Source organism: Leptonotus elevatus, chromosome 15, assembly GCF_054856555.1.
Source record: "Leptonotus elevatus isolate MCC_2025b chromosome 15, RoL_Lele_1.0, whole genome shotgun sequence".
Lineage (NCBI taxonomy): Eukaryota > Metazoa > Chordata > Actinopteri > Syngnathiformes > Syngnathidae > Leptonotus > Leptonotus elevatus.
The window spans coordinates 7,436,577-7,463,381 of record NC_141253.1 but is presented as its reverse complement, the minus strand read 5'-3'; the positions used below and the strand labels follow the sequence as shown (position 1 = coordinate 7,463,381).

The 26,805-nt window shown below is 41.3% G+C and overlaps 1 protein-coding gene and 1 long non-coding RNA gene across 2 annotated transcripts; one reads left to right on the top strand and one right to left on the bottom strand.

Annotated features, from left to right (window-relative positions):
- On the bottom strand, positions 1 to 11,941 carry LOC147161814 (uncharacterized). Its single transcript, XR_015097276.1, has 6 exons — positions 11,922 to 11,941; positions 9,325 to 9,379; positions 8,927 to 9,047; positions 2,869 to 2,964; positions 2,338 to 2,395; positions 1 to 378 (listed from the first exon to the last, which is right to left on the bottom strand). It is a non-coding gene; the product is annotated as an uncharacterized LOC147161814 (long non-coding RNA).
- LOC147161813 (chondroitin sulfate proteoglycan 4-like) lies at positions 9,577 to 26,006 on the top strand. The gene is made up of 22 exons (XM_086096986.1): positions 9,577 to 9,752; positions 11,626 to 11,789; positions 12,719 to 13,810; positions 13,888 to 14,280; positions 14,380 to 14,498; positions 14,566 to 14,674; positions 14,775 to 16,100; positions 16,234 to 16,326; positions 17,067 to 17,558; positions 17,624 to 17,758; positions 18,135 to 18,323; positions 18,394 to 18,576; positions 18,657 to 18,833; positions 18,976 to 19,174; positions 19,357 to 19,488; positions 19,648 to 19,823; positions 19,902 to 20,094; positions 20,405 to 20,576; positions 20,694 to 21,072; positions 21,149 to 21,301; positions 22,514 to 23,095; positions 23,606 to 26,006. Exons 1-22 carry the CDS (start codon positions 9,689 to 9,691, stop codon positions 24,707 to 24,709), a joined length of 7,626 nt encoding a protein of 2,541 aa, XP_085953112.1. The 5' UTR covers positions 9,577 to 9,688; the 3' UTR covers positions 24,710 to 26,006.
- Positions 26,007 to 26,805: the final 799 nt, after the last annotated feature.

Genomic DNA, 26,805 nt, shown 5'->3' with positions numbered 1-26,805 from the left:
TACCACTTAATGCTTTATAATTCATTCAGTGACAAATCAAACCACAATTGTTCATTCTGTCCCTAAAGGTAAAATCTGAACAAATAAAGAACTATATTACTTGGGAAAGGCTGTCAAAATGAAAGGGCACAAAAACAGTACCAAAAAACATTTGGATGTTTGACATTTTTCTGCATTGTACAACAACAAATCACGTTAATCCTAAAAATATGAATTACTTCCTAGTATTTTGTAAATAAATCTCTGAAGATCCTGACATCATACACGCCACATCATCTTAAACTTTTTCTTTTGTAACGTGAGACACGACAGCTTACTGCTCTTGTCGTGTGTGTCGCCTCCCCCATACCGGATGTCGGTTGTCATACCACAAATGACCTGTGAGAGGCAGCATGGTGTCACAGGTCATCCATAAAATACAAAGAAGAAGAAATAAGTATCTGTTCGCTTATGTAGTAACTACATTGTGGTGGATTTGTAATTTAAATTTTTGTGTCAGCTCCAACGTTTTTTAGTGCAGGTAGGTCAGGGAGGAATAATCACTCTCTGAGAGACAACCGCCAATCAGGACTTTGCTTATTTTGCTTGGAAGCAGGGAATAGTGATCGAAATTGGCACAATTTATGGAACATTTGTACCAGGATTTAACAAATGACAGTGAGAAACAAAGTAATGCTAACTATCGTAGCGTACAACAAAAATAGTTAGCATATGTTTTAAATCATAGTCAATGGCACTATTTCAATATATATATATATATATATATTATTTTACTTTGATTTTGGAAAATGTAGTAATTAGGTGTCATGAAAACAGGACCAGAACATTAATTTCTGGATCAGCTGGTGCTTGACAAACATCAAAGTCATACAGGAAACCACTTTGACTTACACGCCCCACATTTTATACTTCCATTTGTGAGGCTTTGTTGGTATGTATACTTTTGGTGGAGCTTTTTTTTTTTACTTGACTTAACTCCTCAGGAGGCACATACCGGTACGGATGCATTTTTGCCTGAATATATATTTTCGATTTTGTCTCAGTAGTACGACCCAGCCTCTTCTCTGTAATTAGCCAGCGGTGAGCTGGAGTTGACTTCAATAAGTGTTGGAGGAAGCCACAGGATGCAAACACCCCACTCGAGTGCCTGAGCCGAGATTCGAATTTCGACCTGGGGGCAGTAATGCTTAACCTCCACTACCGGTACATCACCATGCTGCCTTACCGCTTTACAATGTAATTCCACATTTGTAACTGGCTCCACAGAATCTAATCACAGCATGCTGTGCAATCAGTGTGTCATTAAATTGTGAAAGAGACATTTAGGAAGAAAAAGCACATATGACGCCGACATGGTTCCTGTATATGAGACCCACGCATAACAACGGGACTCAGTTTGGATGCCAACAATGGCTTATTCATATCAACTCACTTGATGCTTAAAATAAAGTCTCACCCTTGACCCTGTTTATGTGTTTTTTTCCCCCCGACCTATGACTTATAATTAGTTCAATGGTACAATTGGCTCTTTATTGAATCCCCATGACCCTGTGTGTATTTGAGGGCACAGTGATTTAAAGGCCAAGACTAGTGGAAGGCGGGGGTTGTGTGTGTGTGTGTGTGGGGGGGGGGGGGGGGCATTATATGGAATTGAATTTAAGACCTATTTTAACCTATAATACTATAGATTGCAATTGAAGTATGTTCATTTCAAATATGGCTAATGCCAGGTTATTTAGAACGATGCCAATAAAACGAGCAAAATATCTTATTTGGGCTATTTTCCAGGGAGTCTCCTCTTAATGTGTTTTCCAGACACCCACATGCCCTTTCAAATTTTGTCCGACCACACTAGCTGGAAGCGGTTTTGTCCCAGGAACACAAAAGAGCCACCCGGACTATAAAAATAGCTTTAAGTGAGTGAATTGTACACTGGGAAATTGTATCACCGTTCATAATCCAGTTAGATGCTGCATGGACAAGATCAGATGCGAGCTTCTGCAATGGGAGCCGAGACATTTGAGGATGTGTTTTTGTTACTAAATTGACAAACAAGCGCGGCTGTTGGGGTCTTGACAGAACAAACTTTTTTTTTTTTTAGATGGAAGAAACCGCTCAATGGAAAAAAAAACTTGCCTAGTGTGAAAGTCAATGTGATGCACCGTGCATGTCCTTTCTGTTTTGTTAGCGTGAGCTCTTGTTGTGACTACAGACAGACGCGGTGATTCAGACAAAGTTTCACTTCAACAACGTTAACTATAGCGAAGAGCAGCGGGTCAGATGGTCTGCTGTTGAGTCAGGACAGCAGCTGGTGCCAAATGTTTTTTAGGAACTGACCTCAGGGATGGGAGAGGTGAGAGGCGGAGAAAGCAGAGCGAAAACAATCCTCAAAGTCCTGAAAATGTGACAGAATGTCAAGTGGGAGTTGTTTGGTGAATTTCACAACAAGTATGATTTTAGGATTTAGAAATGGTCAGAATGCTACTGTGGTTAGCACATCAAAGTTAGTTGCATTACATACACTCTAAAAACAGTTTGGTCAAAAGCAACCCAATTATGGATAAAAAAAATGGAAATTTGACCCAACTTTCTGGGTTATTTGATACAAAATGACCCAATTTGTGGATCTGACCAATATTTATAAAAGACCCATTTCTTGACTCAAAGTTGGGCCCGTTTGACCCAAGTAGAGGATCGGTCCATATTTGACCCATAGGTGGGTTATTTTTGACCTAACAGTTTTTAGAGTGTACTTACATAGATTCAAGTCGAGGTTCATTGTTTGAATCTTGGTTATTCTTGGCTAATAACAGGTTCATTGAAGACTCAAAATTGTCAGTAGATGTGAATGTGAGTGTGAGTGATTACGTTTTTGATAGGTGTGGTTCACCATGGACTGGATTCCTGTCATTCACATAGACAGTCAGCTATTGTATGGATAGGCCTATCAGCTCACCCGTGAACCTGAAGACAAACGGTAGAAAATGGATGAATGGGATTCAAAAGCCCACTTTCCACATTAATAAAGCTAAGCATGAAACATTTCTGGTGGTTATTAACACAATTGAAGACTAGTGACTGAGAGTCTGAATACATAGACAGAAATCCTTGCATACTTACTTACTGTACTTATAACACTGCGCATGTAATACATGTTGATTTGTATTCTATGTAGGAGAATAAATTGTACAATGTGCAATTTATGACCAGAATGCAATCCAAAACCACCAAGTACTTAAAAATGGTGAAGGTCCCCTGGCTTGTGTCTATAGCGTCTTCCATTTCACAATCTTTCCATTTGGAGAGTAACAACAAAAGAACATAACCACCAGTGGTTTCCTTGCCTGCCTTCCCATCGTTCCGTCCCTGCATGTGCTCTTCCTGTCACTAGGAACACTGAGTCTGCAGAGTTCCTGTTTTTTTCTTTTCATTTTTATTTTTTCCAAAGAATAATCAAGCTTTTTTTTTTTAACTCATTCTCTCCCAGCCATTTTCACTGAAGCAACCCCCTGTTTTACTGGATTTTGACAGATTTTTCAAGGTCCGCAGAATATTGTGTTATATTGCTATCAAAACAGGGAACCTACCAAAAGAAAGATTAGAGTCTCTTCTTGCATCAGGAAAAAACACACGTATATTTCTATCTGTTTCAATTTTGCAGCATTATTCTTAATTGTGGGGGAAATCACCTTGTTTTCAACATGGCCCTGCTTGATCTCTTATACTCTACTGTCACCTGCTGGCCGTTTTTTTTAATAACTATCATTGCTTCAACCGTTTTGTGTAATTGAGAGGCTGCATCAAAGCCTTTTGTATGCTTAAGCATTAAAAAAAAATTTAAATGTATAAATCCGTCTTTGGGACACTTAAAACATTTAAAATAGAACGTATTTATACGTTATTGGGAGCAAATGAGTTCATCTATATCATATTTTTACGTTTAGCTAGAACAACCTCCAGTGGATGAAATTCCCAATCACAATTGGCCACAGTTGCTGTGATTTGCACAAGTTGTTCAAGGAGACATATTATGCATTTTTTTCTTCACAATTTCAAACACGCTCCCAGGAATTCGAGCATACTTCATACACTCTATTCTTGTCTTGCTGAAATTAGCCCATTTCAGAATGGGGCCCCAGTATACCCAGGCGTATTGTTGCAGACAGAGCAACTGTGTGTACGTGGTGTTGTTGACAAATCCTTCCCTCAAAAAATAACCCCCATATTTTTTTTTGCTATTGGCAGGCAGTTTGACTGAAAAATCATGTACAGTATGTGCTGATTATAAGAAGCCAACGCTAATTTGTGCATCCAACCAAACTCAATGCAAAAGAAGGTCACTTGAAAGTGGCTCTTGAAACCCACCTAACCGAGTTCCCAAGTCATGGCTTGGGAGGGGAAAAAAAGGGTGTTTGGGTTACCCATGATACAAGTAATAAAAAAAAACTTTTTTTCTCTTTAAATAAATGTTCCATAATGCGACAGCTGTCAAGGATCAAAATGTGGCAGATTCAAGATCCATGATGGACCAGAACTGCACATGTTTGAGACTATTTTTTATGAATATACAAAGCCTATTCCTTGTACTGTACATAGTGTGACACTGCAAAAAAAAAAAAAAAAAAAAACTAAACAATACACCCGGAAACATATTAAGCAATAAAAGCTAAAATATTCCCCTCAAGCTAAAAGTAGTAGCTGCTTCAAGCATCACATTACAGGAAAGAACTATATCAAATATCTGAAAAGTTCCCCGAAATATGGCGCCTTATGCACGCACGTATACGCAGAACAAAGCGCACAGTGTAGGAATACTATCTGCTAACTCTGCTGCTTCTTCCTGACCTCCTTCTGCTCTTCTTTTTGCCCTGTCTGAAATATGGGCCTTTTCTCTCTTTCCACTCTTATGCAACCGGTACATAAATAGAAAATGGTTGTGTCACTCAATTACAGTATTTATGCTGGAAATGGACGACATGCTCAGGCCAAGGTTTACGCAAGAACCCACGCATGATTTTATCCATATTCCATGATGACTATTTTTTCCCTTTTTTTCCCTCCAGAGTGACTCATTCATTTCGACTGCACAGGTGGGCTTTTTATTGTTTTTGTTGATTTTTTTTAGCAGCTCAGCAAAAACTGTGCGGAGGTTTGGTGAAATAGGCCAACGTGTGGGATTTAAAGGTTTATTCATCCATCAATCCATTTTCTATAGTCCTTTTATGCGCATTAGGATCATCATGGGTGAGCTGAAATCTAGCCCAGTGGATTTTTGGCAAGACGTTTCAGGCGCTGGAGCGCTAGATGCTGGTGGCGAACACAGCTTACTTTGTAAACAAGAAACAGTTTGGCAGATAAAATTCATCAGCAATTCTTCATCAACAAAAAGAGGCTTCAAACTGTTTAAATGCCACTCCCATAAAAGGAAGAATTACACTTTGTGTATTTAAAACAACCACATAGCTTTGCATTAAATTCATCAAGCTTAATGCTAAAAAATAGAGTTTGATACCACTTCTTTTTTTTTTTTTATCGATACCAGTATGAGTACTCAACTCTTGCGTGGGCATTAATGCCTATACCAAGAACTGATACCTCCAGTACTTTTGATACATAAAATCCCACCCCCCACAAAAAACCTGATAATTCTGACCAAAGACCATGATATCCCAATATAGCATTTTCATTAAAATTGTATTAAATTAATGTCAACTTTCCATTCTTGTAATTTCTTGTTCCTGATCATGAAAATGCCACAAGAAGGGGGCTGATTTCGAGTACTGATACCTTGAAAAAAGGCCTGCTATCGGCCCAATACTGATAGGCTACCTAGTATCGGTAATCGTCCATCCCTACTAAAACAAAAACAAAAAAAGCACAAATGGAGGCATGTAACAATATCCAAACATCACGATACAATATTATCACAATATTGTGGGGAGTATGGCGATATTAAAAAAGGTAATGGTATTGTAAAAAAAGACAAAAGAAAAATGAGCTGTTCTAAAAAGTAAAAAAGGCACAATATTGTGCTTTTTGACAGAACAACAATGCACGTAAACAACATACAATCTCAAATTACACTTAATATTGAGACACTTACTTGCTAATGCACGCACACATTGAGTCGATTCACAAGCATATTAAATTTCCCTTCATCTGACAATTAGCGATTTTAAACATAACCAAGGCCAAAACATGCCTTGTGAAAATTAAACGGCACAACAAAAAAAACTAGCCACCAGAGGGTGCTAAAACTGCACAAATTGAAATAATCAGATTTTTTTAACAGATGTGCTGCTTTTTATATCGTGACATGACAACGATGACATTGTGGCAGTTTTAATATCGCGATATTGTTGTTATTGTTACATCCCTAGCTAAATGCTATAGACAGGCTAACAATTAGCATCTATGTGGTGGTGTTTCAGTGTGTTAAGCAACAGATATTTGAACACAAATGGTGCCACTCTCACAGAAATATAACTTTAGTGTTTATAATTTGGCTTTAGTTGACATTTTAGAAAAGATTAATTACCACAACTAACGATCCACTGCAACTGAAATCAGGCATCAGTGTGGATCTGATGAGTGTTTTTGTCCAGTCGTGTGGCATGCCTAACTCCGGATTCAGGAGCTGAGCCAATCAAACGGGGGTCCTCGATAGACGCCTACTTCAAAAGGTGAGGAAGGAAGGATGGGGAAGCGTAGAGAGGAAAGGAATCGACACATTATTTTTCCAACAGGGCAGCAGACGGTTGTCTGTTCCTGGCAGCCATGTTCGCTTTGTATTTCAAGCACGTTAACAAGCATCTTTGCCCTTCCAGCTGTGAATTGTTTTTGTTGGTTTAGCTGCTGCATTAAAATAGGCCTTGGTGCGTCATTCGCTTGGTCTCATCCTCAGCCTGGTGCTTCCTGTATTCGCTACCTGCTATTATTGTGTATTTTGACTCAGCTAGCGCCAATGAGCCAATTTCAACACGGTGATTGTCTTTGAACAATAAACGGTTAATAAGCAGAAATAAATGCAAAAAAAAATCCCTTTTTTATTTAGCAAAAATAGCATCAATGATTTCCCTTAAACTGCAAAAAAAATGTTTTATTTCATTCACCAAGTCACTGTCTCAAATACAGACCCTTCAGAAAGCCATATATTAGGTAGGACACGTCTGTTTCAACTCACAGCACTTCATAAAAACCTGGCTGTTGCTACTTTCAACAACGTTTAAAGGATTCTTCATTTATTTTTATTGCTAGAAAATAATAATTGCCCTTCCGCTTCACATTTTCCCATACAAATGGGCTCCTATGCTGAGGAAAGGCTTAATGAGAAAGGGGAAAATGGAAATGAAAAGCCATTGTTTTTATTGCGTTGTCTTTGCAGCCTTTAAGGACAAGACGTTAATCCTCACAGTGTGGGAGCCGCGCTCATTAAAAACACACCAGCGCGCTCGTCATCACACCGGCTGAACTGTGACCCATTTTGGGTGTGACCTCTCCGTTTAAGAAAGCAGGCGGCACACTCTATTATTCAACATCATGGGAACTCAAGCTGGAAGGGCGGTGGAGAAAAAGCTCTCCTCTCAAGCGCGAGCCGAGCGGAATGTGAAGAAGAAAAGTGTTCTTTCAGAGCTTTTAATGGGACGTATTCCTTCAAGCTGAAACTTAACAGCAAGTGTAGTTTTAGGTCAGGTGTTGGAGGGTTGCCTTTTCCACTTTCCCTTTATCAGCTACTGGCTATTATGGTTTTTAAAAATAGTTTTTTTCCCCCCTCTCCATTTCAATCCTCCTGCAAGTTTAGTGCGTTTTATTTTATTCATGCTACTTAGAGGCTTTTTTGGACAAAATAAACGCTATTGGCTGATATGGTAAAATTGATGATTCCTTACAGACTCATCACACCCCAAACCTTAACTTAAGTAAATATTCATCCCTCAATGCAGTTTGGTCGCTCTTGGTGATGCGCCATTTGTGTCTAGACAGTGTTGGAATGGGCGTATTTACCAGTCAGTAGAACGTATTATGGAAACTTGCAAAAACGTAGAAACTTATACAGACATACATAGATGTGATGATGAAACACAGAATACTGTCACAAAGTGTAGTAACAGTTGATTTTCATATATTTCTACTGCTTGTGTTCAAATAAATGTTTAGTATGTTTAGTTTTCAACTACAGCAGTAGCCATGCTAGTTATGTTAGCCATTTCCCATTTTTGTGTTAGCATGAGGCTAGCAAAATTTCTTAAAGCAAAGTTATGTTAAATACACGTCTCTTTGTTTTATGTTTAGTTTTAGTTTGACAATAAACTTCAATTTGGGGTGGCAAAAAAATAAAAAATAAATTACAGCAAGCACTTGGCCTCCTTTTTAAAGAACTGTTCACTATCTGCCAAACCGCTGCTTATTGTGAAGTTCGCTGCCGCCATCTTGCACTTGTGTCTCAAATTAATGCTCGCAACTTGCAAGTCAAAAGCAAAAGCAGTTGGGTTACTCATAAATTGAGTCATATTTGTGTTCGGTGATATAAATAAAACATTGTAGTGTATAATGTGATGCCTTCACAAGAGAAAATTATGTTGTGTGTTGTCATTACAAGCAGTCCTGAGAGATGTATGAATCTAATTATTTGCAACATGAGAGCGGGCAATTAGAAATTACATATTTATTATTATATTGACAGGTGTTTGTCAGTATTTTGACTCTTTCATGCAACTACTGTAAAATAGGTAACCAAAATATGAGACACAACATTCAGTATGATGCAGTTCTACAACATTAAACCATCACAATTAATACTGTTAAGCAAATACTGCTCTGGAGGGCTCTTAGATTTTGCAGGTGTACCTAATGTTGCGGCTGGTGCAGAACATTTTAAATCACATACAAAAAAAAAGGCATCCTGGGAGTGTTTATTTATACTCACAGATATTTGGCGGACTGGCAAGGTGGTTGGAGGCTCTCCCAGTTAACAATGGGTGGGACTGGGACTGGTCCATAGAAGGCCAACTGCAGATTTTTCTGCTTGATGTAAGTGTTTCTCATTTCTAGAAAAGCCAGGAATTAATAAGTGATTTTGTTTTTAACATTCATTGTAGAAATGCAACTTAAGATGAAGTTATTTTCAGATGTATTTATTTTTGCTTAAATGGATACAATATTTACAACGTTTTTGAAAGACTAGCTCGGCAGACAACATAGACCTATATTGAATTTGGAATATGAGTAAAATATATGTCAAAATTAAGGTGCATTACAGGACAGAACTCAAGCGTTTGGTTATGGTTAGGTTGGTTACGTTGGTTACAACTTGCCCGTACTTACTGTTTGTCCAAGGATGTGCAACTGGCGGCTCACATTCTGGTCTCCAAAAATCTACCTGCGAAAGAAGAACGACACAAGGGTTTTGTAGCTCTATACAGTATTTGGGGTGACACTGCCCCCATGCGGTAATATGCGGCACTATGGTTGCTTTACGAAGGCGGATCTGTGTGGCAGGGTGACGCCCATAAGCACAGGTACTTTTTCTTTTTTCCCCCCAGGCAGTAATCCAAATGTATTAGACTGACAAGAGGCTGTCACTTGCTGTAACTAACATGCAAGGACATCAATGATGGACTTCACTACAAAGGAAGCAGACGTTGCTCTTATTTTAAACTAAGTGGGATTTTTAGGGGCCCAAGCAACAATGGGAAGATTAGTGGCTGAGTTGCTTCTGCTCCTGCTCATTTCCACAGGACAAGTTTATACAGGTAAGGCGTGTGTGACTGAAGCATCATGCCTGTCTGACCTTTACTTAGTTGTGCTCTGTGAAGGTATGAAAAACAATGCATATTTGTAATGACATTTTTTTGGCAATTTATATTGTTTGTTAATTGATTACAATTTTAAGCATTTGATAATTTATATATTCTTTTTTTTTTTTTAAGAAGTTAATTCCTATGAATTCTGTAGTCTCGAAATCCCCATACAAAGTATGTCAACCCATCTAAGTTAATTTAATGAACCCAACTGTGAACATTTGTAAACAAATAATGCCATTCTAATCCTAAATATGCAATGACCAAGTTACCCGTGCTGCTTCCATTCATTTTACTACTGGTACGATAGTAAAAAAAAATTGGATGCACTAGAGGTGTTTGTGTGTTGGCACATTACTAATATGGTAATCCATATCATAGAAGCAGATTAGCCGCAGAGAGACAGACGGGGGTTTTATAAGCTTTATGACGACAAGCACGCTGGCTCGGTCTGCTGACTGAGTGGTTCTCTAATTGTTATCTTTATTTGCTGATTGGCCAGGAGAAATAACTGTTTTCTGCCTTGAAATGAAGAATGGAGGGTATATTTCAAATTTGAACACCAACTTATGTTACAAGCATGGTGCCTTGTCCAACGGCTTGAATAATAGTGTGGATAAAGTGGCCTGGAGACTGTAAATTGTGCCCTGTGATTTATAGTCAACCAGTTCAGGATATATCTTGCGCAAAGTCAGTTGAGAATAAATGAATGAAAATGTATGGACGGATGTAAATTCAGCCATGGTAATTATGATAAAATGATACATACTGAATGTGACTTTTTGTTCAGCTGCAAGAAAAAAAAACATTTTCAACAAACACTGTATTTTTTTGTCATTCTGAGCTTCTCCACAATTTCAGATTTAATGTAAGCTATTTCTAAATCCACTCACACGCTCACTCTTCCGTAACCCGCATTCGGTATCTAATGGAAAGCGCCGTTCCAATGCTTTTTTAATTTTTTTTTTTTTAGGTCAAATCAATTTAATCCAAGACTGCATTACTGTTTTAAAAATGCGCTAATGTTAAATACATTGGCAATGTAACAGGAATATATATTTTAGTTTTCATGCTTTTATGTTCTAATTGCAAGGCACACACTTTATGTACCAACTGTCAGTAGCAAGTGGAGGAGCATTCTGTTTTTATTAGGGTTGTACAATGCATGGGTGTAAAAGTGGACTGCATCAAAAGGAGGCGTTTCTAATATTTTGTGAACTTCAATAAATAGCTCTCAATTTGAGTTCATTTTTACACTACAAAAGCAAAAAATAAATATATTTCTTAGTAGTGTTCAAGTTAAAGTGGCAGCTTCCCCCGATTAATGAATCCAATTCAGGCCACAACCTCTGTCTGCTAAAAGTCTAACCTGCGTCATTTGGGTCAGCAGTGAAGTCTAATTAGCGGCAGAAAATATTTGGATGACCCACTCCAGAGTGCATTAGCTGCCATTATTGAATTTGGATTGCAGGTAAAAAGTGCAGAGTACACACCACATCGACAGGCCAGTCAATAGCGTCAGAAGTGGGCTGAGGGCATTAGCACACAGATGGGGGAGGGGGGGGGGGGTGTCATTGTATTACTTGATGCTCAAATAAACAACAATGTGTGTTGGCATAAGTCTTACCAATCATGTAACTGGAGCAGTAGTTAACAAAGAAGTGTTATAATCTTTTTTTCCCAGAACACCTTCTTAATAACTGTGCATTGACAAATGAGCTCATCTCTGATAAACAACATTGTAAGAATTACGATCCATAAAACCCCAAATGACACACTGCGATGAACTGAACCGAACAATTTGTCTCTTTTTACATCATTCCAGTATCATTCTATGGCAACAGCTCCATCCAGCTGCAGACAGTGGAAGCTTCCTTTCAAACATCGCTCCGCTTTGAGTTCAAAACTTCTAGTCAGCAGGGCCTGTTATTTTTGGCAGTGGGACCCAGAGACTTCTTGCTGTTGGAGCTGACGTCCGGGCGCCTACAGGTGAGTTACTACGTGGTTGTGGTCCATATAGTATGTGTTGACATTTACTATCCCGAAGCCAGGCGAAGAGGAGAGTTGCACTCGGCTTGGTGTCAGATTGCTCGCAAGGAACTGGAAAATAGCCTCACTCACCTCTTTTTGGAACATGTTTGCTCTTGAGTAACATTGGGGGGGGGGGGGGGGGGGCAAGAATGTCCTTGTTTTTTATTGTTTACATTCAAACTCGTGTATTTCTCCTGCAGTCACAAAGTTAAAAGGCTTTATGACAAAAGAGAGCTAGTTTGACTTCTTTGAGTGTCTTGAAAAGCGCTATACAAATAAATGTATTATTATTATTATTATTATTACGTTCCTATTATAATAACTTTATTTTATGTTTAATCTACATTTATATATTATTTAAAGCTGCTCTGCAACAATTTGACCCAAAATATCTTTATAATAGCCTTTTAAGCCCATTTATGACTGAAACATCTCCTAATTAGTAGATTAACCCGTTAGCTGTTCAGATGGGTACTCCTGCAAGCCTCTGGTCAATAGTTTTCAGACAGAATTCGGGTTCTGTCTGCGGATGAGACGTCATGAGGGAGTTGTGTAAGTGAAGAAGGGAAAATGCAGTTTCATTTTTCAGCCACAGGTGGCAGTAGCGATTCGAAATTCAATTTTCTGCGTCCAGTCGTTTCACTGAAAGTGTAGTTGTTCACTTGTTTTACTTAAGTTCGATTCCCACTCATTGACAGATGGTCACGGTTTAATTAAACTCAATATGTCGTTACCATGTGATGTCCAGTCTTGCTGTACTTAGTGGCAATAAAAGGTGTTCTATACTATTCTATTTTGTTACAGTATTTGCCTTAAGCCACATAAAAATCGAAGCATATCTCCTCTCTCACAACAATCCTTTTTTCTCCATTACTTCTCCCTTTAAGTTCCGAGTGGACCTTGGCTCAGGTGAGCAGTTTCTGCACTCGGAAAGGGACATCAGCCTCGGTGATCTGATGTGGCACTCTGTCTACGTCACTCACAACCATCATCGTGTCTCAATGACCGTGGACAGAAGTTCTCACACTAGAGTCCATATGCCAGGACCGGATGTGGAGCTCAGTGTAGACGCTCTTTTTTTGGGCAGTGCGGCGGGACTTCGTCGTCCTCACATTGATAACATCTCCAATGGGTTCAGAGGTTGTTTAGATGAAGCTGTTTTCAATGAACTCAACCTTCTGTCCAATTTGAGCCGTTCTACCGGCTACGAGAGTGCCCACGAGGTGTCTCTGGGGTGTAGTCGTCTGTTTTCTGCAACGGAAGATGATTCTGTCCATTTTGCCAGCTTGAAAGCATTCATCTCTTTGCCACCATGGGAGTCAGAACAGGAAGGTTTGTTTGAATGTGAGCTGCACCCCTCTGGGAGTGAAGATGACGGTTTAGTCCTGTATAGCGCCGCCCTTGAGGGAGGCATTGTATTAGAGATGAGAGACGGACACCTGGTCGCAATACTCGTCACCGCAGACGGGAAAATAATTGAGTTGTATTCAGATACTCGTCTCCACGACAACAACATCTGGTATCCCATCCGGCTGCACATACAACCCCACATGGTACAGCTTAAGGTAGGTGAAGAATTGCTACAGGCCAGTTTAAGTCCAGGGTTGCATCTCATGCAACTCAGAGGACCTCTCTTCCTGGGAGGAGTTGAAGAACAAACCCGGAGTGACGCAAGTCGAGCTGGACTCGGGAAGGCGACTGACAGTGGGGGATCTTTTCGAGGCTGCCTCCGAGACATTAAAATAAACGCTCAAAGAACCGGCCTCCCTCATGTGATCATCTCCAAGGACGTCACTGTGGCCTGTGAGGTGGGCCAAATGTCAGATACGGTGTCCACCACCAGGCGGACGTATATTCCTGAGTTTGATACTCTGACGGCACAAGAGATAAGTGATAGGCATGACTCCAATGTCCTGTTGCTGAGAAGCCTGGAGGTCGTGGAAGGAAGCTGGGCACCATTGGAGCCAAAACATATAAAGGTACTTAACTTCTTCTGGTTTTCACTAATATAAAGACACTATTATCTTTGAGTAAGCCAATCGATGTAATCTTCCAGGTGAATCTCGATTTCAAAAAGTTGGGCTTACATCCATCTGAGTTGATGTTCCGAATTGAGGAGCAGGCAGTTCACGGCCAACTGCAGCTTGACCCCAGTCCGGAAATTCCCAAAGGGGACGCTATCCCGATCCAGGGAAAGGAGACAGATCTGACCTTCAGCATGCTTGACCTCTGGCAGGGCCGAGTGACATACGTTCACAGCGGCTCAGAGGGTCTGCATGACTACTTTTTATTCTCCATCTTCTCGAGCCAAAACAAGGAGCTTCCTGTGTATCTGAAGGAGCATCACCTGTACCGGTTTGACATCAACATCAGTCCAGTTAACGATGCGCCCATGCTTAGCCTACCGCAGGGAAAGGTTTTTATTCTTCTTCAAAATACAAAACGGCAGGTAAGTAGCAGTCAATTCCTGGACAAATAAATACAACAAAATTCTTGTGAGATGTTGATTTGATCCAACGACTGAAGCATACATCGCCTATGTCACCAGCTGACAGGGGATTTGCTGAACGTATCAGACCCTGATAGCAGTCCAGCTGACTTGGTCTTTAGCTCCATGGGAAACTTCGACGAGGCCGGACATCTTGAACACAAAGATCACCCTGACAGGTTAGCTGGCTGGCGCGAAAGCATTACAAAAAATATAAAAAATTGAATGACATGATGATTTCGCCAGGGCCATCAAAGTGTTCTCCCTGCATGATCTGGAAGAGGGTAAGATTAGCTTTGTCCACAAAGGGGTCTCTACTTCCAGAATGGCACTCAGGGTCAGTGATGGTCAGAAGGTACATATTGTTTGTTATGTTTTTCTAAATAAATCATTCAGTGCCATTGACGGCTGTAGACGTCAAAGATTAAATTTGATTTGTTTCTCATCCTTTTCAGTTCAGCACCACGGTCGTTTGGAGGATTCTCGCGGTGGAGCTTGAGTACAAACTGGTCAACGGCACCGGGCTGGAGGTGAACCAGGGCGGAGCTTCACTCATCACCACCGATCATCTTGCAGTACAAGTTAATGTTGCTGATCAGCCTGTGGAAATTCTCTATAATGTCACAGAGCTCCCTCAATATGGTGAACTCCAATGTCTACACTCAAGTGGCGAATGGAAACCAACAACATCCTTTTCTCAGAAATGTATAGAAAAAGAACAGATCCGATACCTCAGCACTTACCGTGGCATCCAGACTCAGAATGTCACTGACCGGTTCCAGTGCAAAGTCAGCATTAGTTCTTTAGCAACAGAGAAACTTGTGTTTCCCATCATGATACGATGGATTTATTTTAAGGTCACAAGGAGCAAGATGGAGGTCAACGGTGTTCTGAAAGTTGTTGTCACTCCCGAAGACTTGCATGTGATCACCAAGGGTGTCAAAGTCAATGAGAGTGACCTCTATTTCAGACTTCTAACAGAGCCCAAGAAAGGGCAGTTGTTTCTCATTGATAAAGTTCTAAAAAAAGACTCTACTTTCAGCCAGAAGAATATCACGGACGGCTTAGTGACGTACGAGCTGTTCGCTAAGATGCCCGATGACACAAGAGACATTTGTAGCTTCCAAGCGTTTTGCACGCTCGCCAACTCAACAAGCCACGACTTCAGAATCCACATCAGAACCGAGTCAACTGACTTCACCATAGTAAACAAAGGCCTTTCGGTCGTGGAAGGAGGAAGCAAAATTATTACAAAAAGTATTCTCTTCACTAACACAGCGAGTAACCGCGAGGTCCACTACAGCGTCACGGCGCATCCAAGGCACGGCCTAATGAGGATGATCAACTTCTCCAACTTGACTTCCATAAACGACAACATTGTAGCGTTCACTAATCAGGATATCATTGAAGAAAAGGTGATGTATGTCCACGATGACAGCGAGACCAGGCAGGATTCCTTCACTTTTCACATTGTGGTTTACAAACCAACCAAACTCAATGGCAGAAAGGAAGAAAGAAGCACAGTTGAACACACCGTAAACATCTCCATCCAACTCATCAATGATCAGCGGCCTGTCAGGGTTGTTGATAAAGTTTTCCACGTGGCCCGAGATGGACAGAGGTTGGTGACTTTGAATGACCTTTGTTACCGGGACGATGACTCGGACTTTGAAGATGACTGGTTGGTGTATACCCGGAGGGGAATTCCGATGGGGGAGCTGGTCTTGGCCAGTGCTCCCAGTCACAAACTCTACGAGTTCACACAGCAAGATCTCAAGCAGGTTAAATGAACATTGTTGAACAGTATATTCATAAGTACCTATGTATTGACTTTATTGAAAGACAGAACACAGTGTGTGCATATATTTTATTTTTGTAACCCTCAACTGTCTCATTTTTCATTTTATCCCGCAGAAAAATGTGCTGTTTGTACACAGTGGAGTCAGCTTTGGTCGTTTTGTCTTTTTTGTGTCAGATGGGAAACATTATGTTTCTACATTAATGGAGGTAATGTATTTTTTGTTTGTTTTTTGCTTAAAGTACAGCTCCACAAATGTCTAACAGTAAGACACAAATCAGTACTGTAACATGGATCACCTGCTGTCTGGAATTTACCCAAAAGACTAAAAACAAATATAACACAAATTGGGTGAAAAATTGAACAACCCAACTTTTTGAGTTCATTGAATAACCCCGTTGAGTTTGGTCACCCATAAAGTTGGGTCAAATGAAATTAATATCTCACAAAGCAACCCAAATTAATAGCCCAAAAAGCAATTTAATGTTTGGGTTGTTTTGTGGGTTATTCATTTGACCCAACTTTTTCGGGTTAATTAAATAACCCGATTGAATTAGACCCACTTTTTGAGTTATTTAACCCAAAAAGTTGGGTAAAATAAATGAATATCCCACAAAGCAACCCAAATGAATAGCCCAAAAAGCAACCCAATGTTTTCTTTCTTTTTTGGGTTAATTGAATAACCCAAAAAATTGACTTGCTTCCTTTTAAAAAAAATTTTTTTTTAAGTGTACATACAGCAAAAATGTCAAAAAACACCGTATAGGTTACAACAAAAAAGATCCAAAAGACCCCTTTGCCAAGAAATTTTTGCCTAATCGATGATGGTGAATGGTGATACATTTTAATCTGACAATTGACGATCTACAAACCTAAATTTGGGCTAGGCTACTTTAATGGGACCATTATTATTCATTTGCGCAAAAAATGAAATATTTTTCTAATGCAGGTCAAAGCCCAGGATCCTTACCTTGAAGTGAACAACAACACAGGCCTCATGGTCCAGCGGGGTGGCATAACAACTCTGACCTCATATAACCTCAGCATCTTTAGCAATCTGGACATCCGGGATCCACAGCAAGTCACGTTTGAGGTCTTCCTTCCGCCCAAACATGGTGTCCTCCGATTTAAGGAAGGCGACGCTGCAGCAGTGGCAGGTCCTGTTTTATTATTCACCCAAGAGGATCTAGAGATGAAGAAATTGGTATATCACCATGACGGCAGCCATGATGTATCTGATGGGTTTAATATCACAGCAAGAGCCAGGGAGAGAAGTAGGGAGGGGCGATCAGATGATTGGAGAAAAGAGGTGCATCTGGACATTGGAGTGCAGATAAAAATGTACCTGGAAAGTCATCAGAGGCCACCAACAGTTATAAGTAATCATCCAGTGGTGTTGGCGGAAGGGCAGAATGTCTCCTTGAACAAGGACAATTTAGAGGTAGGCCAATAATAGGTCTTGGGATTGCAATTTTTTTTTTCATATTGCCATCTATTTCCCTTCAGGTGTTCCATGAGGACAGCCAGCCTTCAGAGATCATTTTCACCGTGCAAAATCCTCCCACTCTTGGATTCATCGAACGGTTTTCGCTTGAGAAAAAGCGGCGAACAAAAAATGGAGGACCGCGGCGTCTTTTCCAGGTTCACATAATTAACCTTAACTAACATGAATCCAAGCTTCACTCTGAAGTGGAACAAAACTCTATGACAGGGGTGCTCAAGTTCGGTCCTCGAAAGCCCCTATCCAGCCTGTTTGCCATGTTTCTCTCCACTAACACACTTGATTCATGATCAGGATCGTTATCAGGCTTTTGCAAAGCTTGCTGATTAGCTGATCATTAGATTCAGCTGTGCTGCAGGAGGGAAACATGGAAAACGGGCTGGATAGGGGCTCTCGAGGACCGGCCTTGAGCACCCCTGCTCTATGAGCTCACCAGCTACTAACAAACGTCGTCTTAAATTTAGTGCTCAATAGGCACTTAAAATGGACATTTAAACATTGACTTGGACATCATAGGAATTCCGACGGCAGCCAACAACCTCTTTCACCCAGGAGGACATCAACAAGGGTTTGGTTATCTACCATCAGACGGCTACGGGAAGCTGCTGCAATGACTCTGTTCTTTTGGAGGCCACCAATGGGCTCACCAAGGTTGGACCCATCAAACTGGAGATTGATATCATTCCCACATTGCTGCCACTAAAGGTAACAGTTGTCCAAAATGGACGCTCTTGATGAAACAAACTCCACGATACCCATGTTGAATTCCTTGTAGGTGTCTGACCTGACCTTGGACGAGGGGTCGTCCCTGCTGCTTACAACTGACATCATCGTGGTAGACAGTCATCACTTCTCAGGGATGAATTTCCTCTATCAGATCATTGTTCCTCCGCGACACGGCCACTTGGAGCACAGTCGGATCCCCGGGATGCCCATCACTGCGTTTACTCACACCGAGGTGCAAACAAGTCTTCTCTCAATTAAACATTCACAATGCATCTTGTTTCATGTTGGTACATATTTCAAATAATTTTCCAGGTGGAACGTGAGTACATTTCCTATATCCATGATGGCAGTGAGACAGTGAGAGACAACTTCACCATCATGGCTAACCAGACAGAGAGCCAGAAGCACAGTCTTCCCTGCTTTGTCCATATTCATGTCACACCTGTCAATGATGAGACGCCTGTCGTTACAAACAATCAGGGTCTGAAGGTAGGACATACCGAAACAACCACAAAGTGTTTCACAACTTTCATAATGACAAGTCAGCCCAAAAAGAAAATGATTGAAGTAAACAAAACAAGAAGTCCCAAATTATTTCCGCTTTTTTAAATCCACGCGTGGTTCCTCTCAGGTTTGGGTGGGTTCGGTGACAGAAATCTCTGTGGACGATCTCAGCGCGGAGGACTCAGACACTCCACCCAAGTTGCTTGAGTTCATCGTCACACCGCCAAGTAATGGCTACCTAGCTCTGAGGAGTTTCCCCTCCAAACACATCCTGAACTTCACGCAGAGTCATATTGAAAATGGCCAGCTGGTCTTTGTGCACAGTGGTGAGACACACGCACGCACGCACGCACGCACGCCCGCCCGCCCGCCCGCACGCACGCACGCACACGCGCGCGCGCACGCACGCACGCACGCACGCACACACACACACAAAAAAAAAACAAAATAAGAGGTGGTTAAGCTAAAGGTATTGTATTGATGCTGGAACTTTTTCTCGCTGATTTAGGTGCTTTGTCAGGAGGTTTCCACTTCCAAGTTAATGATGGCGTGAACTTTGCCCCTCGCCAGATTTTCAGCGCTACAGCTCATTCACTCATTCTTACACTACAAAGAAACCATCCGATCGAGGTATACCCAGGTATAGCAATTCTTCATTACACTACAATATTTGGTTTTCACCCTATTTTTAAGCAAGAACTCAATACAAGAATTTGAGGGCGCTTTCTCGGTCTAAGCAAAAATACTATACGTCCTTGTATGTATATAAACCCACTTACTTGTTTTTCCCACGTAAAAGGTTCAGTGACCCCAATTACTGAGCAGGAGCTTCAGGTGGTGACCAACGACCCCATTGACATCGAAAGAAACCACACCGTGGAGTTTACAGTGACCATTACTCCAAAACTTGGCCGCTTGGTCCGTCACATGCCTGACAACTCGACTCAGGACATTTCTACATTCACACAGAGCATGGTGGTCATCATTACTCCCAATAGAACAATATTTCATTGTATTTTGTCAATCTAATCCAAGTTCTCATTTATGTCTCAGGTGAATTCAGGGGTTATTATGTATGATCAGAACAAGCCGGGTTCTGTGGGCTGGTTGGCTGCAGACGCATTTTCTTTCACTGTGTCTTCTCCTCCCGCCTTCCTCCCACCAACCACCTTCACAGTCTTGATCTCCTACCAGGCAAACAAACATCACAATCATCAACATGACACCAAACTTTCCAACAATGCAGGTAGGCCTATGAGTTGTACAGCTCGGTAGAAATGTCACGTGGCAGGTGTTGTTTAATTTAAATGATTACCTTCACATGCCCTGCCGCTAGGGGGCAGTGCTACTTCATTTATGTCAAGTAGATCAGGAAGTTTTGTCGTAACGAATGTGAGTGCGAGCGGTTGCTAAATAAACTCGTTTAATTAAAGTTTAAACAAAAGTGGAGTTCTTATTCAAGCTAGCAGCAGGCTGAATTGTAAAGTTCCGGAATGTGCTCTAAGACAAATCTTTAAATTTTAGAACAATAACGTATAACCTAATGTGTCTTTCAGGTGCAGTGGTGTCAGAAGGTGGCAAAGTTAAAATAGACCAGTCGAAACTCGATGCCTCTAATCTTTTGGAGAAAGTGCCCAAGCCCCTCCAGAAAGACCACCATGTCGTTTACCGTGTTATTTCTCTGCCACACCACGGAGCTTTGTCAGTCCAAGGACGCAACCTCACCAGGTCCATTATTGCCTTCCTTTCTCTCTCTTAAGATATCTATTTCCATTTTATACTGGAGGTTCGTTGTAGACAAATTTTCAAACAGCCTATGCTTTTTTTCTTTCTTTTTTCGTCAAGGGACCAGCCGGATTTCTCTCAGATCACGCTGAACAAGTTTGGCATCACATACATCCACGATGACTCCGAGACCACAAATGACAGCTTCACTTTCCAGGCCAGGGTGGCCCCTCTGGATGCCACCTCGTCTTCATCTCTGTCTCACTGGTCCGCTTTTTCCTCGGACTCCACCTCATTGCCATTTTATTCAGCCTCGTCCTCCCTGTCAACAATAGACTTGATGCCTCCTCACCACGTCAAGGACAGCTTGACAGTGATGGAGACTTTTAACATCACAGTGACGCCGGTCAACGACCAGCCACCATTGATTCGGAACAGATCCCCGAATATGAAAGTTGTTGTTGGGGAAAGAGTAGTTCTTGGACCAGACAGTCTGCAGGTGGGCCCATTTCTGCATTGTTTGATACAAAATAAAACATGTTACATTTGCTATCTGTTTTCTTCTACAAGAACAGGTTGAAGATCATGACACTCCTCCAGAGGAACTGCATTACCTTGTGATCAGTAAGCCCAATAACGGCTACCTGACACTGGGCGAAAGACCAGAACCAGTGACGTCTTTCACCCAGTACGATGTCAACCACGGACGGCTGCATTTGATACAGCAGGTGAAAAGTGTGCTTCGTTGAGATTAACATCTTTAATGATGTTTGCCCAATTGAGTCCTTTAGAAAAATGTGAATGTGCTTGAGTCATTATCTGTAAATAATTTTTCACAAGGTGACATGTGAGCTGTAGAATTAGTACGCAAGATACCACAGTTGGGAAACAGCCTTTATATATCAAAATACAAAGTAACACCAGAGAGCAGGGCTGGATTCAGATGGTCTTGCATACTGACAAAAGTGTTATTTAGTAACTCTCACTAGAGCAATGCATATTTCTAAAAAGGCCTATATGATAAAATAAGAATGTCTAGACAAATTAGGAGTGACATACAGAACCATAGCAAGAATCTATGTATCATTATAAGGGACATAGTAACTGCACAGCAACTACAAAATAGTGACTAAACAAACTAGAGCGAATAATTATGATCACAAGTGACATAGCAACTGCATAGCAACTATGAATATCATCACAAGGAACATAACTGCATAGTAACTGACAGTATCATCATTGGGGACATAGCAACTGCAAAACAACTATGAATATCATCACAAGGAGCGCAGCAACTGCATAGCAACGGAAAACATTATCATATGGGACATAGCAACTACAAAATAAGAGTGACTAGACAAGCTGAGAGTGGATAATCATGATCATAAGTGACATAGCAAATGCATAGTAACTATGAATATCATCACAAGGGAAATATCAACTGACAACATTATCGCCATAAGGGGCATAGCAACTGCATAGCAACTACAAAATAAGAGTGACTTGAAAAACTAAGAGTTGTTAATTATGATCATAAGGGACATAGCAACTGACAATATTATCATCATAAGGGACATAGTAACTGCATATCAACTACAAAATAAGAGTGTCTAGACAAACCAAGAGTGGATAATCATGATCATAAGTGACATAGCAAACTACGAATATCATCTCGAGGAACATAGCAACTGGCAACATCACGTATGCTATAATGACCCAGCCCAAAACTCAGTCATAACAAAGTCATTGGTGGAGAAACTCAATGTGAGGGCATTTATCTTGTAAATGAGCTTCAGTGTTACGCAGAAGCGCAGAACGGCTTGCTAAAAAAAGAAAAAATGAACATAATACTGTATTTCCCATTAATGTGATGTGTTTGTCCTTGCTTTTGATTGATTTCTGCCTTTCATTTTCTCTCCTCTTTGGGTTGGCTTCACCAGGGTGAGCCATCAACTGGCGTTTTCTACTTTAACGTCACTGACGGACATCATCGTCCACTCTCCAAACTGTTCAGTTTGGAGGTGATTAAGCCTTGTGTTTCCATCGTGAACAACACCGGCCTGTCATTGCTTCAAGGCAGGACCGCAGTGATCCTGACGACCAACGAGCTCGCAGCTCAAACAAACAGTCGCACCCAGGCTAACATCACCTACACGCTCACCACACACCCTCGTCACGGGCGCATTGCCATAAATGACCAGGAAGTCATGACTTTCGTCCATGAGGATCTCCAATATGGCCGCGTTGTCTATCACATGACTGATCTCAGCGAATCGGAGGACAGCTTTCAGATCTCGGTGTCGGCCTCGGCGCCGGGTGTCGAGTATGGAAACGTGACCGCGCAGACGGTGAAGGTACTAGTGCGACCTCTCATTTATCTGCGAGAATCAGTGAGGGTCCCCAGCGGCATTGCTGTGAAACTGGGGAAAGCCATGATGGATGCCTCCGAGCTGGCGAGAATCAGCAGAGTCAATCCGGTCTTTGAGGTTCTGTCCCCACCGAAACATGGAAAACTCGTCAAGGTATGGATCCTCCTGATCATATTGTTGTCAATTTCTCATTTCATGATTGCTCAAAGTGCTAATATAAACAAGTGTTTGAACTGAAAATTATGCAGAAATTTAAAGAATTTTTCTTTTCTTTTTTGTTTAAAAAAAACATTATTAGTTTCAATAAAATGCAAAAAATTAAAATAAAAGTTCTATTCGTAGGTAGTAATTTTATTACATAGGTGTACCTTACAGGAGGCGGGCATGTTTCGGCACATTTTTCTGCTACAGACACTCGAAGGAGAAGCGCTTTGCAAATGTAGTAATTGGTTGTAGGCTTGTGAATTGTGGTCTTGCTGTGGCACCGTAATGTGCATTCTTCAAAATGTTTGCACTTTTAACTTAGGCCATTGCATTCTATCGGTTAACCACATGATGGCATTAAATTTCACACACTTTCCTTTTAAGGAAAACGATTACATTTATTTAATTTTGTATTTATTTATATTTCTGCCTGTCTGTGCTGTGCCTTCATGTATGCAGATGACATACGACCCCAACGGAGCCCCCGAAGTCCTGAAGTCATTTACTTTCCGTGACGTGGTTCAAGGCCGCGTTGCCATCGAGGAGACGCTGAGCGACAGCGACGTTCCACTCCTGAGTAACAAATCCGTGCTCGCCACGTCTCGAGGCCACGCTCCCGCCACGCCTCTCAACGATTCTTTCGTCTTCATGCTGAAGGCCGGAAACGTCCAGCCGGCCAAAGGTGAGCTTCACTTCACCATCTTACCTCACCACCAAATGCGTCATGGCCTGCCTGGCTCGAAAAAAGCGGAAGGTGCGAGTAGAGAACACAAGACGCGCCTGCCTGCGCGGAACAAAACCACCACAGGAGGGGGAAGAGGAGCGGGGGGGAAGGGAGCACCGACATCCAGCGGGGTGCAAATGGATTTGCACCCTCACATCCTGACACATAAGCACCACAATAAGACACACCATAAGCAGAGACCTCTCCACCGCGCAGCAAATCACACACGTGGTGGAAGTCATGGCAGCCGGTCAGTTGCGGGTGATCGTGAATCCCCCCCGCAGCCTCGCCCTCCCTCCGAACCAGACCGCGATCCGGCAAAGCCTCCTGACGCCCGTCCGGTTCACGTGGAGGTCCTCCCTCGACCCGCCTCGGACCCTCTTCTCATCATCCTGCCGCTGCTGGCCTGTTTGCTCCTCATTGTCATCCTCGTCGTGTTGATCCTGGTGTTCCGACACCGAAAGGAAAAGCAGGCCAGGATGCGTCTCCTTCAGGAGCTGGCCGCGGTGCACTTACCCACCGAGGGCAGCCCGTACTCGGGGCGGTCGGAACGAAGCGTGGCCGCTCCGTCCGTGGTGGTCACCCCGCTGGGTGCTGCCAGCTGTCCCGCCTCACCTAGGGCACCGGAAGGCCCCAGGAGGCGGAGTCTGGCCCCTGGGATGACCTTCTGGGGGCCGTTTGATGCTGAGGCTACAAGCAGTGATGAGAATATGAGAAGTTATGGAACAGAGAAATTTACTGGCAGAAAGTCTTTACCGGTCATCTCTGTTGAATTCAACACCTCTTGCCGACCTAATTCAACCACACCAACACTTAAGGACAACCAGTATTGGGTTTAATTGAAGTATACTTGCTATACGCAGAATCTTGGCAACTTTAACCTATTTCGCTTAAAAACGACCCCTATTTGCTGTTTATGTGCTTAGGTCAAAATCTTGTCTAATACACACCCTAAAAACAGTTGGGTCAAAAGTAACCCCATTGTGGATAAAAAATGGACCGATCCACTTTATGGGTCAATTTGACCCAACTTTCTGGGTTGTTTTGTACAAAATTATCCAATTTTTTTTGACCCAAGTAAAGGATCTGACCAATTTTTACGAGTTGTTTTACACTATACTAAAAGACCCATTTCTTAACTCAGAGTTGGATCAAATTGACCCAGGTAGAGGATTTTTTTTACTTATAGTTGGGTTATTTTTGACCCAACCGCTTTTAGAGTGTTAAAGTACAGCATTTGTGGCAAGGAACTATGTTTACGTAAGGGGAGGAGCTTCATTTAGTCAGGCCATAGCTCAAACAGAAAAGTAGTGATTTTCGCCATCTTCTGGGAGCCATCAGCTAATATAAATCTTTGTAAGGGAAGCGTCAATTACGTGGATATTTTTTTTTACGTTCATGGTACCCCGCGAATAATGTGGCAAGACATGACTGTAACTCGAAAACAAACTGTGCCTTATACACTGTTGAATAAGACACACCTAATTTATTCATGTTTAAAATATTTTGTATTAATTATATTTTCTTTAAAAACATGCAGTATATACTTGCACAACAAAATACACCAGTATCTGGAACCTATCCCAGCCAATTGCAAAGCATAACATTTTCCTCTCATGCAATGTAATAAGGTAACCAAAATCTTCCAAACAGCTCTCTGCAGTGCAGTTAACCACGATTGCAAATTACAGCCACAATAATAAACATGCTGTAATACACAGTAAATTGAATCATTTACGATGTATGTATTTGTTCTCAAGCAGGGGATTTTCATTGTTTATTTAATTTGATGTACATACTAAATTAAAATGCTATTTTGTACATATAGAAATATTGAGATTAAATGCACACTGTACTTTGCTTCTTTTTTTTGTTGCCAATTGTCCTACTAATATGCAGTAATGTAAATACCGACTTCTGTTCTGTCTCACCTCCATTTACTTACTGTGAAGCTTTTTTGTTTTACTGTTATTATTTTTGACGAGCTCTCGTGTGACCTCTCTTGCTAGTTCAACCATTTTTAACAATGCACAGTGAATTGTTAACTTTCTTCCCTCTTTTAATGCCGGCGTCTGTTACTATGCGCTGTAAAAAGAGTTATTTTTCAATAAAAATATATTTTTAGAAACAATTAAACATGTCCATGCTGATTTTATGTGCAATGAGTCTACGCTGGTTTGGTTTAAGTCTCTGAGCCCCTCAAAGAACATTAATACTTAATTAGTCCTTTTTCATTAGAGTTTATAGAGCATTCGGGTTGTTTTATATATTTTTTCCAGTAGTGCATGTAGACAAAAGTATTGGGCGTGACGTTTTTTTTTCTTCTATTTTGTAACGTCATGACAATCATTGGTGTTCGTATGGGGAATTTGCGCCCCCTAGTGGAGTTCTACTTTGTAAAAGAGCTGTTTGGGGGTCTTCAGAAATAAGGGGAAAAGTTAGTTACACTTAAACGGGAGAGAAATATTTAAAGCCATCAGGTGTACAAGGAGAAATGAGTAAAGGAGAAATGAGTAAAGGATCTGAAGTATGAAGACTACACGTTGCAATTCAAGCTAGGACCACGAGGGGGGGGGGGGGGGGGGGTTGGGGGTTCACAGCGTCACTGCATCTACAGGAACTGAGAAAGGGGGACCAAATATCCACTTTTTATTTATTCTTTAAGTAAGATTTTAAACAAGATTATGCAAGGGTTTTGAATACAATTCTTGATGTAGTTCATTCCAAAGGTGTTTTAATTTTGAGCTTGAGGTCATGTTCCTTGTCATTCAACTTCTCCGAACATTATTTTTATACTCTGTGTTTGTTAACAATATTAAAATGATACTTAAGGACTTAATGAATGATAAAAACATGCTTTTTACTTGAGTGTATCCAAATAGTTCTGGATTTCTGGAGTGCCTGCCCAATCATCAAGTGTGAAATTACACAAGTC